Source organism: Anopheles nili, chromosome 2 (assembly GCF_943737925.1).
Source record: "Anopheles nili chromosome 2, idAnoNiliSN_F5_01, whole genome shotgun sequence".
NCBI classification, from domain to species: Eukaryota; Metazoa; Arthropoda; class Insecta; order Diptera; family Culicidae; genus Anopheles; species Anopheles nili.
In genome coordinates, this window is record NC_071291.1 from 43,310,129 (window position 1) to 43,329,267 (window position 19,139).

Below are 19,139 nucleotides of genomic sequence, written 5' to 3' on the forward strand. Positions count from 1 at the left end.
GAAGAGGAAGACGCACCGATCTGGCACCTGGAGAAAGGGAAGGAGATAGAAAAAAAAAGCACACACACACACACGAGAGCCCACAGCCAGGGCCCCAATCGAGATACTTATGCTCGTGCACCATCGCGCCGGGCTTCATTTGGGCTCGAACCCTCGATGGGAGAGCAGTCGATTCGAGTCATCTCTGCGCGTCGATCCTCTGGTGCAGCTGGAGCGTGTGTGTGTGTGTGCACGTGCGTATGTGTGCGTGAGTGTGTTAGTGTGCCTGTGGGAACTCACGCGCGTATTTGTGGTGTGTAGTGACGGGTACGCGTAAGGCGTGCATGTACCGCTGAGTGAGCTTTTGTTTTGGAAAAACGGTGGAAATCCAAAGAAAAGCGAGCATTACGAAAAAAAAAACGGTACTCCCGGTGCAGTGCAACTCTCGAAGGAAGTATAAGCAGACCTCCTCGGAAACGGAAGTCCCCAACGTTGGTGTGCTAAGTGTGAGCCGCGTTTTTCACCGAAGCGGAAGTGACATTTTTTCCTGTTCGCATCGCGATCCCGATCCCGTTCGCGTTCCTTCGCGCGGTGCCCTCAAGGGCGGCCAGTGCAACAACAACATCAGCAACAACCGTTAGCAGAGCGTTTGTGTTCTTGTTTTTTGCTTTCCACGACATAGGGCGAACGATGTCGCCAACCAACAGCGAACGATCGAGCGCGATCGCGTCCGTCCGGCTGCTGGTGATCTGTAAGTGTTTTGCTCACGCGTCCGAAAGGGGAAGCCTTCATCTCGGGTTCGATATTTGGGTCAAAAAGCGAACCTCACGCTCGCGGGGAGATCGGTGAATGTGTGCCGATGGTGGCGCGTAAAGACGTCACAATTAGGGACGTCTCGTTGGTACGTCTCGAGCAGCGCTGGGAAAAGCTAGACAAAAAAGACGAAAAGAAAAGCAAACCCACCAAACCATCCCACGATCGAGACGGTGGCCGATCGTTTTGGAAGAAGCGTTCCGGATCTGGCGCACGGATCTCCGATCGTCCCAGGTACCTTTCGATGTTTGGCCTCATCCGCTTCTCCATCACGGGTTTTCGTGTGGCGATCCGGGTGGCAAATTATCGTGTGCCGCTTCCCTAGTTCAAGCGATGGGTCGATTCCATTACTTATCATCATTAATGGCCGCCTTTTTGTCTTCTTCTTCCTCTTCTTCCTTTTCCACCCCATCTCCTTGCGCTCGGTGGAATGGCAAGACCCAAATATTCCAGGCCAAACAGGCGCGCCCACTTTTGCGCCCGGTTTGCGTACGGTTTCGGATTTGTTTTGCCGTGGCCAACTTCGCAGCCGCTGGGTGGTGCAGTTTTTCCGTGCCACTCGGACCCGGCTGCTCCCGGTGGGTTATCTGCCTCAGTTGTGTGTGAGGCTTTTCTCTCTCTCGGTTGCTACCCGTTTAGAGCTTTCACGATTTCACTCTTCTCGCACGCAAGTAGTCGGTTGGCATCCCGGGCGTCGTTCCCCTTTTTTGCGGGCAACCCCGATCCACGATCGCGGTCAGCCACGACGGGGTCTCGATATCGCGGGAAAAACGCGGACAGCGTCTGAGCGCTTGGAAAAACGCGCACGAAAGATGGTCAGAAAATATGGTCACGAAAGATGGCCGTGGATTGAATTTGAATAATTATGCTCGCTACATAGTTTTTTGTTTGTTTTCGGGCACGTCGTCTCGGGCTGCCACCAGCCCCCATTGGCACACTCCGGAAAAGGGAAATTTTGACCCAAATCCTGGCCCCTGGCCCCGCTTTGTGGGAAAAAAGGGTGGTTCGAGTGGGGGTTGTTTTTTTTCGTCTACTTCCCTCTTTCTCTCGATCATTTGCTGTTGGGGCGAGATTTTTGCAATTTAATATCGGCTGCGTTCCGGGCGGTTCGGCCGAACCGGAACTGGAGCGTTACACGGCGCCTTCACCCCCCCCCCCTCCTCCCACGAGCCCCATTTCCCTTACGTGTGTCTCTCGTAACCCTCGCCGACGATGGCGACAATTTGTACGGATTTTTGGGGTGCTTTTTGTTGCCGTTGTTGATGTTTTATGCGGTAGAAAACGTGCTTTGGTACCTTTTTTTGGGGGAAGCATTTCTCTTTTCTTCAGCGCGTGTACCTACTGCGACCCGTAAGGCAACGGAGCTTCGGCGGGGGATAGCGGGCAATTGGGCGACATGCTGCTACATTTATTGGTGGCATAGATTTGTACGGTGGTCGGTCTGTGGCATGGCGCGGGTTGATCGCACGATCGCGTCTTAAGCCACTCACGTGTAGCTGAATCTCGTTAGTTTGAGGAAGGTAACGAAACACGACGAACCGTGGTGCTTCGCAAAATAAATATGTTGGGTCGGAGAGCCACTCGAATGGATCGTTATGGCCTTTTTGGGGTGTACGTTGCGTCTGGTACGTTGATGTGCATCCATTCGTCAAAACCGTGGCTTCATTTATGGGGTCGTTCGTTTATCAAGCTCATACTTTGGTTTTTTGTTTTCTTTTGTTTTCGATGGGTATTCATTTATTTTCTCTGGTTATTCAGCCATTTTCTACTTTTCACAATTTGCCTAGATTTCTCCGTGAGCGTTTGATTTTCGAGTTTCGAGTTTGCGGGTGCATTAATTACAACCCCTCGCAAACAAAAAAAATCTATTGTGCAGTTAACTTCTGCCGCTGGGCAGGCCGCATTTTTTCGCACGAGCGTCACTTGAACTGATCGTTGACAAAGCCAAACAGCTTGCTATTTTCGATTCAATTCCCAAATACGAAGGAAAACATCTGTCACCTGCACCTTGTGAGAAATCGGTACACAAATCCCACCCCCAACCTTCCCAAAAGAAAAAGAAAAAGTGCAAAAGTTTGCTCATTCAACAGAGTCGAGCAGAAGAGCGGGAGTAGCGTGTGGGGGCTATAAAAATGGCACCCGTAACCGAACAATAAGAAAAGAACGGTCTAGCCAAGAAGCCAACGAAAACCCGTCAAGCAACCGGTCTCGGACTCGAAGCTGTGCCCCGCGTGCGAACCTTTCGGTTCGAAGATGGATTGTGCATCTTCAGCCAGTGCAGTGGGATGAAAGGGTGGAGAGGGGAGGGGGAGAATGGGAAGGGAGGGGGGGGGACCGATCCAAGGTACGGTAGGACTGAGGGCGCGGGCAGGCACCGCTATTTATCAAAGGTTAAAACGATTATGCAAATGCTGGCCCCTGCTATGCTGGTTTTGTTTCGCTGGGTTGCGCTTTTTTTTCTCTCTCTCTCTCTCTCTCTCTCTCTCTCTCTTTCTTTCTTTTACACTCTCCTTGCCAGCTTGCATCCTTCACCTAACCACTCCCTTCTCTTCTTCCTCACTTCCCCTTGACCGTACAGCTCTTTGGTCATGCCTTAACGCGATCGAACCTAATCCCATTCGAACGACGAGTGGCGGTCGCGTGCTCGCGGTTGATCGTAAGGAAGATGATCTTTTCGACGCTTCAAACGCGCCTGTGTGCGTGCCCCGTAGCCGTCGTCGTCGTCGTGGTGTGCGGCTTATGCTGCGTAGAATATTATCGATTCACCGTTGCCGGCGATAGGCGATAGGATGGAACGGAAAGGCCGGTGGGCTTTTGGGGGCCAGCAAGCGATCGAACCCTGATCGGTTGCGATTGAATAACATTTTTTTCCGGGACGGCCCGTTCACTAGCCCGGTTCGTGTACGGTTGAGGTATCAATTACGTGCGATTTTTTTTTGTTCACACGCTTATTGTCTTGCTCTTTCCTTCTAAAAGGCATCACAATTTGCGCTGGCGACTGCGAGCATTTGCATCTCGATTATTCGATTACGGTGATCGGTGATTCTAGGCCTAGCCCACGAACGCAACCCGTGGGAAAGCGATATTTATTCCCTCGGTTTTAATTGGATGCTCATTAGAAAAAAAAAGTTAAGAAAAAACTAACAGGAGATCTTAATGCTGCGCAGCTCGTGCGAATGTGCATAATTCAACGCGCAAGCCCGGTGTGCCGTTGTGTGCTCAATTAATGCCCGTCTTCATTAGCGAGGAGGAAAGATCGTCGGTGATATTCGCGTGAAAGGCTGGTGGCTTCCTGCGTGCGTGTGTGTGGTTATAAAAACCAGTCACAGCACACTTAAAAACAAAACAAAAAACGAAAGAAAAGAAGTCATAAACGCTGCAAGAAAGATTATTCGAGCCACCATAAACCGATGGTCGCGATCGCGCGTCCGAGGGGGGTTCGTTTCCTTTCGCTTTGGCGGCGTTGAAATCTTTCGTACAGCTTGTGCTATCTATTTGCCGAGCGATTTGTGTCACGCGAAATGTGGTAGTGGGTTTTGTGGCAGAATAATACTGAAAACGACAAAAATTAGCCCTCATGCGTGGATGAAGTGGGGCTGAGAAAGGTTTCCCTTTCGCTTTCGTTCCTACCGTGAGGGAAAAGTGTCTTTTGGGGCATTTATTTTTTCACTGGCAAATAGAGAAAAAAAAAACGATGACACTTTTAAGGCAGTGTTAAAACAAAGGAAAGTGTTGGAAGGCAAGTCATCGGAACACCGTAACATTGGAAATTCATAAAATTGAAGTATATACTTATGCTTACTTTGTGCGATAAATAGTAACGGTACTTTGGATCACTATACTGCTCGCTTTATTCTGCGTACGATCCGAATGATCACGAGTTACGAAGGGTTAGCGCTATTTGCTTAGACCTACCACCATCCGGCCATCGTAATGATGCAGTTTAAAGACAAGATCTTGCATAAGGGCTCCAGCTTCCTGCGGCACGTAATGGAGCAGTAGCTTGGCAGTTGGTTGTCACTCTGTGTGGCTAATCTTGGCGTAAAAAACCTAGCTCTTGAAAAAAAAAACCCGGCAGAAAAACGAGCAGATAGATGCTTTATGTTGGGCATGAGAAATTATTCATGTCTCTCCCACATGTCGGCTTTTCGTCCAATGAAATGTAGCGCCATTCGAACTAAGTAAATTACAGTCCAGGAAAGGTAGCACACTTTCAGGTTCCAACAGGTCTGTCTCGCTGTCTTGCAGTTTTAAAATATAAATTCCATCCCTCCAAGCCGGGATGCATCAGCTGCACCGTCGTAGCGATCGCTGACGAGAACGACTCCTCTAAATGCCCAGGCCAGGATCGTTCGCGTGGCCTCATTGCGTAACCTTACGAACCGTGACGCAACGCAAATATGGATGTTTGCCCATATTCTGTTTTTTTTTGCTACCGCTTCATGACAGCGCCTGTCGAACGATGAGGCAAGCCACAACGTCACCCGACCATCAATGGTCACCGTGGGTTTCTTGTCGAATTTTATTCATACCAATCGTTGCTGGAGAGGGAGCTTTGTTGCAAAAAAAAAAAAAAGAAAAATACGTGTGCCAAAAAACCTCACCGATTGGCACTTTGAAAGGTTCGAAGGTAAGCCACGGCCTTGAACGAACGAGCATTTACGCTCCACGGACGTGCCTCTCGAGCACAGGGTGCTTTCCTATCCCGAATAAATTACGATCCACCGATCTGTCAGTCGATGATAAGGTCGATGGACAGACTTTTTTTGGGGGATTTGTGGCCAAAACTTTCACCATCCACCATCTGGTTGTTTGCGAAGGGCAGAAAAGATCGCGTTGGGCCGGAGGAAAAGTCACTTTTGTTTTCCTTTCGCTTGTCGCCTGGTTAACCGGTGTCCGATCTCGAGGGTTTTTCACACGACCCGACCGCGTGGTTAATTATCGCACGCGGGTTTCGGAAGTCCAGGCCTCCAGAAGGCGCATTCCACACCACCATTAGCGGCCAATCAATCAACGTATGTACGTGTGCCTCTTGCGGCTATGGCCTCTTTGTTTTCCTTCATCTCTCTCACCTGGAAACGATGGCTTCAGTGCGGTCGAGAAAAACCTCCATCCATCGCCGGGGACGATTTACGATCTCGGGCCCTTCCTAACGACCGAACGCGCCTTCAATCAAAACCACCGGACGCTTCAGTCTGCCCTTGCTCGCTAAAACGCGCGAGAAAGCTAACGAAAGTGATTTGCTTTCCTTCCGTCCACCGGAGCTGGGGTGAAAGAATTCGCCCCGTGGGCAGTTGGGAGCCTTCTCGGTTTCGGGTTGCTCGAATGGGGTAGATTAATGCTGTCCCGAGGCTCTCTCACTCACACTCACTAGCTCTCTTTTCCTCGCTTGCCGGTGGGTGTATGGCCAGCCCCAAATTCCAAAGCGTGTTTGAGCGAAAGGCGACGAAAGGGAAAATCCAATTTATCCACGCTTGCTCCACAAAGCGCGAACCTTTTACCAGCGCTTAAAACCCGGAACCGGTTTCTGACGCCCACCGGTGCAATTGGCTCGGGTCTCTGGCGGACCGTTCGTTGACAAAAGTTCTCGCGCGGCGCATTCAATTTCCTTTCTTCTTCTTCTGCAGGTTTCCTAGCGGGACAGGTCGCCGCCCTACAGGGCTACTACGGCACGAAGATCGGTGATCTTTCTGAGCTGCATCATGCCGTGTCTGGATCGGTGTACGCCGTTGACGCGAGGACGATCTTCTTGAAGAACTTCAACTACGACGGTGAAGGTCCAGGTAGGTTCCTTCAGACATCAGTCGGTTACTCAAGGGAGTTGTGATCCTCACCCTCAACACGCGATCTCTCTCTCTCTCTTACTCTCGTTCTTCAGCGGCCTACTTCTACGTGGGCAACACACGAGCCCCCAGCAATAAGGGTGCCCACCGGTTGCGGGATGAACGTGGCCGGGCTGGGGTCCTGCGACGATATCGTGGTGAGGACATTACGCTGTCATTGCCGGAGGGCAAGACCCTGCGAGATATTCGCTGGTTCTCGGTGTGGTGCGATGACTTTTCGGTAAACTTTGGTGACGTGCAGATCCGGAACGATCTCGACTTTCCACGCCCGACGAAGATCGCTGGTTTGAGTGGTGTGCATGATGTTGCCTCGGATAATATCGTGATTGTGGATGCGCAGACGTTGCTCATACCGAACTTTAGCTACGATGGAGAAGCACCCGGTAAGTAGGCGAGTCAGTTGTAGCTGAAAAGGGGATTTATGGTTCGTTTTTATCTCTGGAGCTTTAACGCGACGTTACGTACGCGAAACGACGTTTATTGTGAGAAGAGACAGTCTTGTGAGTTACGAAGGATCGGGGTGAATTAGCGCTGCTGACTCAGACACACTAAACACGTCTTATTACCCTTTTGCATGTCCATTTAATGTCTTATTACATCTTGGCAGAGATTTAATGCTTTATGACATCTTTCTTTACTGAGAAAACAATCATCACCCAGTTTACGTAACAAATAACTGTATTTCTGTTTTATGATGGTTGAAAACAGTGTTTCAGTTAGCTTTTGATGCATTAAAACAAGTTAGCTAAAGGATTTCACAATCAAATAGAACTGAAAATCTTTTCCTTTAAACACGATGTCTGTTTCCAATTATTCTTCCTTAAATTCGAGCTTTTGTTACATGAAAATGAATACCTTCTGCTTCCGTTTACACCCGCTCGTCGACAGATGCCAAGTTTTGGGTGGGCCGTGGTGCCGCTCCAACCTCGCAGGGCATCCGCATCCCGGACGAAAACGGCAAGGAAACGCCACTGCGCCGGTACGACAAGAAAACGATCGTCCTGACGCTGCCAGGTGACCTGACCGTGTTCGACATTGGCCACTTTGGCGTGTGGTGTGAAGCGTTCACCGTCGATTTCGGACACGTACGCATCCCGGACCAGATCAACGTGCCACCATCGCTGAAGATGCTCGGGATCAGCCCGCAGGTAAATACGGGAACACGGCGGCGTAAACCTACCGCGAGCTCCGGTGGGGTGCTCGACTACGTTGGCTCATTGCTGTTCTAGAGATAGCTCCTGGAGTGGGCTTTCATTCCCCCACAAATTGGGAAAATTCGATAACATAAGCAGAGCCGATGCACGAACATTTTCCGGGAAAAACAGGGTTTCGGGTGCACCACTCAACTCACCTTCATGCCCACCTACTGACCACTCTGTGTCTTTGTGTCTCACTTCTCACTCACTCGAACCAACTTCACCCAAGGTGTACCATAGCAGGCTCACGTAATCGTCATCCTATATCTGCACCTCAACCACATCCATTGACTCACTCCTTAGCGCATAGATAAGGTTAATGCAGCATCGATCGAACCATGCAGGACATTTCATTCTCACACAGAAGAGAGATGGAGAAGAAGAGAAAAAGCTCATGCATTCCATGCGTCGTGGTGTTTTTTTTCGGGTGATTCAGTTTCATTAAAACATCCTCCCTCATATGGGTCGAGTGCTCGCGCTGCAGCAGTACTATTCGTGACGATCTGTTTTTGCTAGCGCCACTCTGGTTTCACGCTTTTCCCGAACTGTTACTCTCGTTTGCAGCGATCGCGTTTCGTGTAAGGTCGGCCCAGTGGTCAGGCTGATCACGGGTCCACCCGCAGTAAATGTGCGGCGATGGGATGGATGGTGATCGAAAATGGCTATTTAATATCGTAAAAATCACGCGCGCTAGGACGGTCGGTTAGGGCTCTTAGCTGTAAATGATCTAGAGTATCTTTAGGGAGTATGTGGAAAGTTTTTAGTTTTTATATTTGCTGTACAATTTCAAATTACATCGACAAAAAATAACTTAACCTGTAAGAAGCACTGCTAGACAACTTTAACAAAAGCTTAGTAATCCAAACGATTTCGATAATGGTACGAAAAATACGGACCCCACAGTGGGACGACGATTGAATTTTGGACTTCCTCAAATTAAGACTTCCTGCATTGGTTCCATACGGCTGAAGAATGATGATGAAAGTTTGAGTTTGAAAGCGAATAAAAATGGCTAGCGAATAATAAAACCCAAAACTGCATCCGGTTGTACATAATTTTCCCACCAGCGTTGAACAAAGCGACAAAAAAACAAAACCCTTCCTTTTCTAACCGATCTGGTATCACAAGAAGAAGACGAAGCAATAAAAAGAACCAACTAACTAACATGTAATTAAGCCGACATCCCTTCGCCGTCACGGCTCAGACGGCGGAAAATGCTCAACCGCGAGTCGCGCGCTCGGAGAAATGCAAACGTAGAAAGCATGGCCGACGCGCTTTTGTGTCTTGCGCCCCGAGAGTGAAGGGCGACAGACAATTCAAGCGCGATGGCGGAACAACTTTCAAGGTGACAATCAAAGCAACCAGGCACACGAGAAGAAGCGGTGGAAAAACAAAATCGACGTCTCCACGCCACGCCAAGGCACGGAAGGTAATCGGCAGACTGCGCGAGAAGAATGCACGGCCCGGTTCCGGTCGTCCGAGACGCCGCAGCGAATGACATTCCGTAGCGAACGCAAGCCTGACGGCGCGCAGGTCATTGAACCCGGTATTGTCACTTATCAGGCGTCTAGCGGAACTGGCCGGATGGTCGAGCAATTAGCGCAGCAATTGCACCGGCCAGCTTGGTTAGTGTGGACAAATTAGCGGAAAAAATGAACTGCGCACGAGAGAAGAATAGCGAATGGTGATTGTTTTTTTGTGTGTAAATAATTGGTGCGTCAATGGCGGCGTGGAACCGGGCCGGGTGTCGATACTATGCGCTCGAGTTCTCGAGAGGTGCTTCGTTCGTGTTGTGCGTAAGTACGAACGGTTTGGTGTGCGGAACAAAGCTAACCCTAGCGGTGGATCGGCCTAACAATGGGCGCGATTGTAAATAGCCTTTGAAGTTTGCCTTTCCACACTAACGGCTGCAAGTAGTTTGACAGATAACGGGCGTGGGCTAGAGATGAAAACGGGCTTTAGGTGTGTTCCGTTGGAGTGCATGCTTTGCGCTTTCGTAAATAGTTCCTGCGATTGTCTGAAACCTGCAATGCGTACGAACCGGATCGAGATGATCTAGACGACTGACTGACTCTCTCGTTTGGATTCCTGTTTTGCTCCATCCTGGGCGGATTTTGTTCTCTTCCACAGTCGAAGCTAAACTGTGAGGTCCTGCTGGATGAGCTGGCGTTTGAGGTGCGATGGGCCGTCGCTGGAGAGAGTGTCGTCGTACAGCTGGTCGCCAAGTTGGGTAGGTAGTGTGTGAGAACACAACCCCGAACATCCGTCCATGTGGCATGTTTTTCACTCACCCATTCTACCCACGCAGATGATGGCGAGTACATGTCGTTCGGTGTGTCACCCAATCCACAACAGAGCCAGATGGTGGGCGCAGATGTTGCAGTTGTTTGGGTGGACAAAGCCACCGGCAAGGGATACGCACAGGACTACTATCTCGACGCGAAATCGCAGTGCTCAGGAGGCCGAGGAAGTTGTCCGGATACGCGCATTACCGAGAGTAGCAACTCGATCCGGCTGTTGAACGCAGCCATGGTGAATGGATACTCGATCGTGACGTATCAGCGGCCTCTACGTGCTTCGGATCATCTCGATCTGCCGGTGTACACGAATGCGTCACAGGCGATCGTTTGGGCCGTTGGTCCACTCAACCAACGCTATGAGGTGTCGTACCATTCGCACTACTTGCGCGGTGATAAGCTGGTCGACTTTGGCCGTCAGCCATTCTGGAACTGTCCGACACCGGAATCTGACCAAAAACAACCCGAACAACCTCAGAAGTTGTCGTCGTCGTCGGGAGCGTACGGTGGAGGTAATAGGCGCGAGGACACCGGCAACAGCGTCCAGCAACAACCACAGCGGCCACATCAGCCAGCAACGGCGAGACCTCCGGCAAAACCTGGTGCGTGGGATATTCCTCCAATCCAGTGTGACGAACCGGATGATGGTGTGTTCTACGCGCAGATGGGTCCAACTGGTGGCAAACAGGGTTATCCAGCTATTACAGGTACGGGATGAAGGCTTGTGGAACATCAGCTGTACTTAACCGGGTTTTGTTTGGAATCTCCGCAGGTCACGTCGGATGGGGTTTGTCCTGGTACATCAATGGGCTGCTTATTCCGGAGATCAATGTGGTGCGCGGCAAGACGTACACGTTCGTGGTCGAAGGTGGTCATGATCCGAACGTTCCGGCCAAGTATCATCCCTTCTACATCACGGACGACTCTGTTGGTGGGTACGAGCATCAGTCGGACGAAGATCGCAAGGTACGTTATTTCTTGGTTATGGATCAGATTAAGAAGTGTAGCGGTAGCTAAAGGAGTATGCATCTAGAACAGCTTTATTGAACGATCTTCTCGCTATAAGTGGTAGTTAGAGCAGGATGTAACGTACTTCCATGGAAGAAGTACGGGTTAGTTCGTAATCGAATACGTCCTTTTTTGTTCATTTGAGCTACTGATTGCGGAGAGGTGACGTTTCTTTATCATCAAACTGTTTCTTCCTTTCCACTGTCCTGTAGAATATTCGCATATTCGCTGGAGTACACCGCAGCCGTAATGGCAAGCTGCTACCGACGGGAGTAGGTCGGTTGTGTAACTGGACACCGAATCTCGATGGACCGCCGGCGGACGAGTACCCATCATTTGGAGCCTACCAGCGTAGTCTGTCGCTCAAATGTGACGTAGGCGAACCTGGCATCATCACCTGGACGCCAGATGCGGACACACCCGATACGGTCTACTACCAGTGCTTCACGCACCGGTATCTTGGGTGGCGTATTAACGTACACGATGCTTGTGATGTGGCGCAACCGAGTGAGCTGGATGAGGTGTTCGTTGAACCAAACGAAGGTATCTCAGTGGAGGAGTCGATCCGGCACGAATCGAAGGTACTGCCGGCGGACAACTTCCTGCAACAGCACGAGAACTTCTTGCAGAAACACGAACAGGACCTGATCAAGCACCACAAGATGAACGCGGACGTGAAGCCGACATTCGACATCGATTTGGAAGAGAACCCTGAGATGACGCGCATCATCGAAGATGGTATTCGAGCGGCTGAAGAACTCGAGGAAAAGCTGCGTGCTAACCAGACGGTCGAGGGTGTCAATCAGACTGTATCCCAACAGCAACCGCATCAGCACTCGCATCATCATCACCATCACCTGGAACACCTGCATCCGGGTCATCCAGGGTACTTGGTGGGTCCTGTAGGACATCGACATCCACCACCACCACCATATCCGGGATCTGTCAAACCGATCCTTTCATCCTCGGGTCTACCGGTGTACCTGCGTCCTCCAAACAGTGGACCAATGTTCCGCCCAGTTAAGCTACCCGTACGTCGTCCGATCGGTATCGAACGACGCCCAGTGACAAACGGTGTTAGTAGTCGACCAACGAGACCTTTTGTCATTCCACAACCGTCGATGATCGTGAACCACTACCAGAAACCAGTCGCACCGCTTATGCGCCCGTTCGTCTCGAAAGGCAAGATGCCGATCAAAGCGATCGCACCGATCCTGCTGCTTGGTGAACCGACCGAAATCAAACCCTTCCGCAAGGGTCCATCGGTGGAGATGATGGTAGCGAAACCTCCGAAACAAATCGCACCCGTTACGTCCGAACAGCGACCGGTAGGTGGCGCTAGTGTCGCTTCCGGATCTCCAGCAGGACCTCCATTCGCGTTGCCCGATATGCCACCGCACCTGACGATGAGCCTGAAGAAGAACGAACCAGGTCCGATCACGTTGCCGGTTCGTCACACCAAACCCATCAAGGATGCGCCGGGAAAGCCGATCGTGAAACCGATCTTCAAGACGCCCTATGATGGAGGTGCTGAGTTTAAGGGCCCACTGAGTGCGTTGGCTGCGAATCATGGATTCGAACCCAGCTCGGTTGTGGTTGAGAGTGGCTTCCGGCCAATCTATCGCCGTAAGGACGATTACGATCGTGAGTTTGAGGACAATCGCGCACACGGGTTCCTGCGCCGTCAGGACGATGACATCGACGAAGCGATCGAGAGTGACGCGCTCATGATCCACGGTCAGGACGAACCGGTACGGCAAGCGTTTGAGCCGATGTTTATTCCGTCTCCGCTTGACAGCATGGCGATGGCACACGTTAAACCGGCGGCGGCTGCAGGATCGGCGTCCGCAGCGTCGACAGGATCATCAGGATCAACGCGACGCAACGTCGAGATCCTGCCAGACGAGACAGCCGACGTAGTGGGTGCTAGTGAACGTACTGATCCATTCTACCTTCCACCAATTGGCAGCGATGGTTCATCCGTGGTCTCGTTCGACGGTAAAGCCGTCCTGGATGTGTCGATGTTAGACGGACCGACCGGAAGTGTCGCAGCAGCAGCGGCACACCAGAGTGAACCACTGCCCCCTGTTGGATCAGGCTCTCGAGTAGAGCAGTTGTTGCGTGAAACGCCTCAATACGGACCGATCGCGGCTTATCTCGCGCCTGACACGGCCGCCATTTATGGAACGCGTGGTTCAAGCCCAGTTCAGCCACCGGTGTCGGAATACGCCAATCCACTGCTTCCGGGTGGGATTAACGCCCACGAGAGTGCTGAATTGAATGGAGTGGCTGGACCTGCTTCAGGAGCGATCTCAACACGGCTCGCGATCGTGAAACCGACCGCAAGTGATCGCGACGATCAGACGGCTGCGTACGAGGGCTCGGAAGAGGACGAAGAGGAGATGGAGCGAAGTGGACGCAACAAGCGATCACCTCATCACCACCCGGATCACCAGGGAGACAGCCACGACGATGGTTGGCAGCCGAAAATGGCGGCCGGTGGAGGCGCCCGATGCTGGAGTAGCGCTGGATTGGTGCTGCTGTGCAGCGTGATCATGATCCGACGAACGGTGGGGTTATAGAAGACGGTGGGGGATCCGAGGGGTGCAGTATTATAGGAAGAAACGAGGATTGATGTGGAAGCCGATAGGGGTAGCATTTTACTTAAGCACGCAACGCGGAAGGAAGCGAATGGGCGAACAGTGCCCGTTTTTTGGAATTTAAGGACCTTTAGGATGTGTCCGCGGTAGACGCGCTAGGTTAAGGACGCTCGTCTTTCGTCGACGTCGGAAGAGACTCGCGCGCGTGCAGGATCTTTTCGTTGTGGGTTGTAAATAAAGTTGATAATCGTTTAACAAAAACCAGGTGGTGTTAGTTTGATTTCGCCATGAGCATCTTACGAAGTGAGTGTTTATATATGTTGGCTCTGTATGGTTTATTAATCCAAAATGGTGGTGCAATGGTGCTGACGCAAATCGAGAAATAACCGTGCGACATGTACAATTAGAGAACTCCGAAGAAACAAACATGGCGAAGATGTGTTCACCTTTAAAACCTACACCTTTAAAACCTTTTATTTCTTACTTCCTAAATCGTTTGCCATGAAAAGTTGTGTCCTTCAGTCTTGATGGATGGAATTCAAGATTTTTAGGTTCATTCAATTGCTTTTTAGAAACATCACTCAATTGCAACGTTGTAATATAAATCCAAATAGTTTCAAATGTGCACATCCGGTGGTACAAAGCTTGCTCTTTCTGCAGAAGCCGCTGGTTATGATTCCGAGAGTTTTTGTGGACGATTACATTGCCTAAAAATAAAGTGAAACAACTCACTTTTGAGACACATTCAGAATGTTCGCACTCACCTACCCACCATCGAGTGCCGAGTGTTATCAAATCTTAAGTCGCCTCCGCAACAATCGCAGGACTTCCTCCTGGCCCCAGATCTGAGCATAGTACAGTGGATTTAGCCGCAACCGATCCTTTACCTTCAATCGACACTTACGCTCCAGCAGATGCCGCACGATATCAACGGACACGCGCATGTACAATGCCCGAAAAATGAGCGTCCACTGACACCGGTCACGCGTTTCCGGACTAATGCCCAACGTCAGCACATACTTCACCATGGCGGCATCATCGGCATCGATCGCATAGTGACCGATGGTCATACCGACGCAGTTTTGTGCCTGCACGTTGGCACCTCGTTCAATGAGGAGTCGCACTAGCGTCAAGTTGCGTTGGTACACCGCCAAATGGAGCGGTGTGACTCGTGTGTCCGGTACGCCCAGGTCGACATTGGCACCGGCATCGAGTAGTGCGTTCACCAGCTCCGGGCTGCCACTACGAACGGCTCTATACAGGAAGGTTTCACCGTGAACGGGCACATCAACTAGTTCAGGACGGGTGTGAAGAAGCCGACGAACTAAGGATGGTTGACCTTTTTTGACCGCCCGATACAGACCCATGGTGGATGGTACGTTTGGAAGTGTGCATGCCTTGAAGATAGGCGATTGGTAGGCGTAATGGAAGTTGGCTCCGTCTGAAGGTTGATGTAGAATGCTGGCTCGGAATGAGTAACAGAGATTTTGCTCAAGATACCTCACGGTTAGGTTGGTGTCGGCGCCCCAATAGACCGTGTCCCAACGATCTCGCTTTACACTGTAGCACTTTTCCACCTTAAACAGATCGTACGGCACATCGAGCGGGTTGTGGAATGTCCACCGGAAGCTGATGGCGGACGTGCCCTGTTTGACCAGGACGACTTCGAACCAGTCGTCTGATGCGAGCACCTTTGGCGGCATTTTGCAACTGTTTTGGTGACGTTGTTTTGTCGATTGTTAGGGAGTCGTCAAGCAAACAAACGCACTTACGTCTTGTTATTGTGAGACGGTGAAAGTGAGTGAGCCATGATGGTCACTATGAGTGAGCAACTCATCTACTGTTCACGGTGAGTAAGCTTTCTCACGTAGACAAAAGGGCAGCAATAGAAGAGACGGGATAATTTTTTAAAGTTTAATAAATTATTGCTTACGGGATATTATTTATAATTGATGAATTAATTGAAAAATAAAGTTTAATGTTAACAATATTGACATACGAACCTAACTGAAATGGTACGATGATGCGAACGCGGCGAAATGATCCTTGTAGTAATTTGGTGCGTACAAAGTTCCACTTGATTGAATTATCTTTTACGAAACAGCATGACTAGCTAACATAATTTGAGCAGCTGCTGGTTGATCGCCCACACCCCCCTTTCTATTTCGCCGCAAGTGCTATCAAATAGATCTCATCTGCTCCGAGCCAATCTCATTGGGGCTAAGTTTTATATCAAATTTTTCTTCGAACCGGCTCTAACCGTCCCAAACTGCTGTATAATTAAATACGCATTCGAACGAATCTGACGAAAATTTACCCGAACGGCAAAGTTTCTCTGATTCAAGCACCACCGAACAAGGCTCTCTTTCCCCGTCTATCTCTATCTTTTGCGGGAAAGACAAGTTTGCGCACTTTGCGGCGATGATTTATCGCCCGCCAAGGACTCCAAAAACCCCTTTTTTGTGCCTCCCCGACAAACGAGCCGGCGAGCAAATGGAGTGTAAATTATGTACACCGCAGCCCTCAATCAATATTCTTCCGCCTAGCGTCACGCACTCCGATAGCGCCTGCCCGGTTCACGCCTTGCGTTCGCGCAGACGGGCAGACGAAGCCAGGATCAAGTGGATCAACCCGTCCGTCGAAGGGTACCTTCGAAACTCGCCCTAGCGTGACGATGCCAAGCCCGGATGGCAACGTTTACTTTTACCCTGCAATAATGTATATAATGTTTATGTTGTGCTCTTTTTTTCTCTCCACTTCTATTTTTTATCTAGCCCCTTTTCACGGAGGAGGGAGTTCGTCCTTGAGCGGAAGGACGTCACATGGCCCGCGGCGATAAAGGATTGATTCCGTCGACCGACGGTGAAGGGTTTCTCGAGTTTTCTGCGACCTCGTTTAGCGCCCCCTTTTGGAAAGGTGAACCACGAAACCGTCATGGGGAGAAAAAGTAGTCCCGATCAATCTTCATTATCATCGGCCGGTTTAAGCCGTCTTCACGTGGTCACGGGTTGGCCAGTTTCCGGCTCGGAACCGGGTGCGTTCATTCCCCGACTGGCTCTAATTGCTTCCGAGCGGCAGGCATTACACATCCGGCGGGACAGCTGTAATTGAAACGCATATTTAACAGCCGGCGTGTGTTGTGCGCCGGCGGGCGATAACTCAATTGGGTGGGGGTGAAAGCGAACGCACACGTGTGTGTGTGTCGTGTGTTCAGACACGCCTGAAGGCAGTGCCTGAGTTTTCGTAGAATTTGTCCAGCATCCGAGGCGAGTTCGTGTCGTCCTAATTTCCGGTGCCAGAATTAAACGTCTTCCCAGACCACCATCGGTGCTTGAAGGACTTCTTGAAGGTCCTGGACGGTATTTAGGGTGAGGTTTCCGTTTCATAAACCAACACCACACACCCTCTCTCTCTCCCTGTTTCTCCACAAACACCCACACACACACACACACACACACACACACACACACATGCTGCAGTTGAGTGGTAAATTTCCGCCCCATGAGCGTACCGTATCCTGTTTGTGAGTTGGCCTTTTGCGTGCCAACCGTGCACCTCCGGAGAAGACAAGGATGCCCTTCGATCGGTGTTCCGTTGTCGGCTTTGTCGTCTGCCATCATCGTCACGGCGATCGGTCAAGGTTTATCTTCATTTTGCACCGGAACCGGGCACCGGATATGGCGCGTGACAATGATCTGTTCGGCAGCAAGTGAACCGAACGAAACCGGACGCATCTCGGTATGCTTCCGGTCTTATCGCTCGCTCCGGACAGTAGCAGCGTGTGTTTGATGTGCGTTTGGAAGATCCATGCACTACCTCGTCTATTGAGACAAGCGCGTGTGTGTGTGTGTGTGTCGCCAGGACGAAACCATCCCTCGTGAACCCCGTTGAATGTCACCTCGCGGTCGTGTTCCCAACCGTTCCATAAACCATTCCCAACTTAAAAGCTGATATTTTACGTCGGAATCTCAGCTCCCGTAGGGGTTTTTTTGTTATTACCTTTGTTGTTGTGGCGTTGTCCTAACCCACCACGCGCCCACCCGCTGGACACTGGACACCAGGCGGCTCCATCACCAGGCGGCGCTAGCTGGGCAATGATTTACTGTCCCCGGGTCGTGGTTGACAGCTTAAATTTACTGGAAAATAGAGAAAAATTCGTTTCCTTCCACCCGGTTTCTGGGGCATGTCGACGCCCTCACCGGTTTCCATGGGGATGCTCACTTCCGAAAGCGCTCTCAAATTGACGCCTTTTGCCGGCAACGGTGCTCCCTTTTTCGCGGGGGCGGAAATCGGCCCCAAAGCCGGCATATGCCTGCTTTGATAAGGCGCATTCGCTTTCTCGCTCACACGGGTCGAACGTTTTTGCCCGAAATTGATTTTGCTCGCCAGCGAACCCTTCCACCGGCGAGCTTTTCGACGGGTGGGAAAACAAGAAAATAAACGAAAAGAAACCCCCTTTTAGGGGGGCTACTCGAACGGGGGGCCATTTTAACGGGCGAGCTTTAGCGCCATTGCCCATGTACATGGGCAAGTGAGCGCACCGGGAAAGTGAGCGCATTAAATTTCGCAATTTTGTATGCCGGATCGCTTTCCACCCACCGTGTACGTATGTGTGCCGGACCGCCACGCCGACATCGTAAATATGGCATTAAACTAGAATGTGTTTATGTTGGGTTCAGCTCACCCGATCTGGATGAATGAGGTGGTCGGTGGTCGGTGGTCGTAATTTCGTTCGTTACATCGCAAAAGTTTCGCGGCTTCGCGTTGGGACGCTACCTGATCCTGGCTGAAGATGACCATCATCGCTAGGGGTTGTTGGGGTTTTCCTTTTCGTCCACTCGAGCGACGCCGGGATCCCCCGGTGCTATCGACCGGAGGGCATTTGATGGCGTTGTTGTTGTTGTTGTTATTGTAGAAAAAAGAAAAAAAAGAAGGTAGATAAACGCGCCCCTCACACACACACACTTGCACGTGTTTTTTATCTGCCTGTAACGAATGGAGGTTGCTTTATATTGTCGTATCCTTCCGTCCGTTTCCGTCGAGTCCGATCCCGTCGTTGGCCTCGACTTTACGAGTGGCTGTATGTGTGTGTGTGTGTGTGTGTGTGTGTATGTATGTGCAGGAGAAGTTATTCCTGCCCTCAGCCAACCAATATGGCCGGGTTGTTATTTATGCGCGCGTGGACCGCCCCCACCGGTATCAATTTAGCGCTCCGAGCCCGTCGATGGCGGTGTTGTTTTGTTTCTGCACCTTCGACCGTTCATTAAACACCCAGCGTGAAGACCCCTCGAGGTGGACCATGCACTTTGACCGGTGCGATGGAAAATGCCATTAAATTAGACACCCCCAAAGCGGGTGTCTACATGGGTGATAACGCGGGAAAAGCATCGATGTGGGAGAGAG

The 19,139-nt window shown here is 50.8% G+C and overlaps 2 protein-coding genes across 2 annotated transcripts; one reads left to right on the forward strand and one right to left on the reverse strand.

Annotated features, from left to right (window-relative positions):
- The first annotated feature begins 669 nt into the window (after positions 1-669).
- LOC128723648 (protein Skeletor, isoforms B/C) lies at positions 670-13,986 on the forward strand. The gene is made up of 8 exons (XM_053817413.1): positions 670-730; positions 6,420-6,575; positions 6,671-7,018; positions 7,524-7,783; positions 9,962-10,061; positions 10,140-10,835; positions 10,901-11,094; positions 11,349-13,986. Exons 1-8 carry the CDS (start codon positions 670-672, stop codon positions 13,716-13,718), a joined length of 4,185 nt encoding a protein of 1,394 aa, XP_053673388.1. The 3' UTR covers positions 13,719-13,986.
- Positions 13,987-14,527: 541 nt separating this feature from the next.
- Positions 14,528-15,439, reverse strand: LOC128721096 (putative ankyrin repeat protein RF_0381). Its single transcript, XM_053814814.1, has one exon. It carries the CDS (start codon positions 15,437-15,439, stop codon positions 14,528-14,530), a length of 912 nt encoding a protein of 303 aa, XP_053670789.1.
- Positions 15,440-19,139: the final 3,700 nt, after the last annotated feature.

What these genes read in the sequence shown, in the direction of transcription:
- LOC128723648 (XM_053817413.1), top strand. Translation starts at nt 670, where the DNA reads ATGTCGCCAACCAACAGCGAACGATCGAGCGCGATCGCGTCCGTCCGG. An exon ending in CGTCCGGCTGCTGGTGATCT is followed by an intron (nt 731 to 6,419) that starts GTAAGTGTTTTG and finishes CTTCTTCTGCAG; the next exon opens with GTTTCCTAGCGGGACAGGTC. An exon ending in ACAGCTGGTCGCCAAGTTGG is followed by an intron (nt 10,062 to 10,139) that starts GTAGGTAGTGTG and finishes CTACCCACGCAG; the next exon opens with ATGATGGCGAGTACATGTCG.
- LOC128721096 (XM_053814814.1), bottom strand. Translation starts at nt 15,439, where the DNA reads ATGCCGCCAAAGGTGCTCGCATCAGACGACTGGTTCGAAGTCGTCCTG.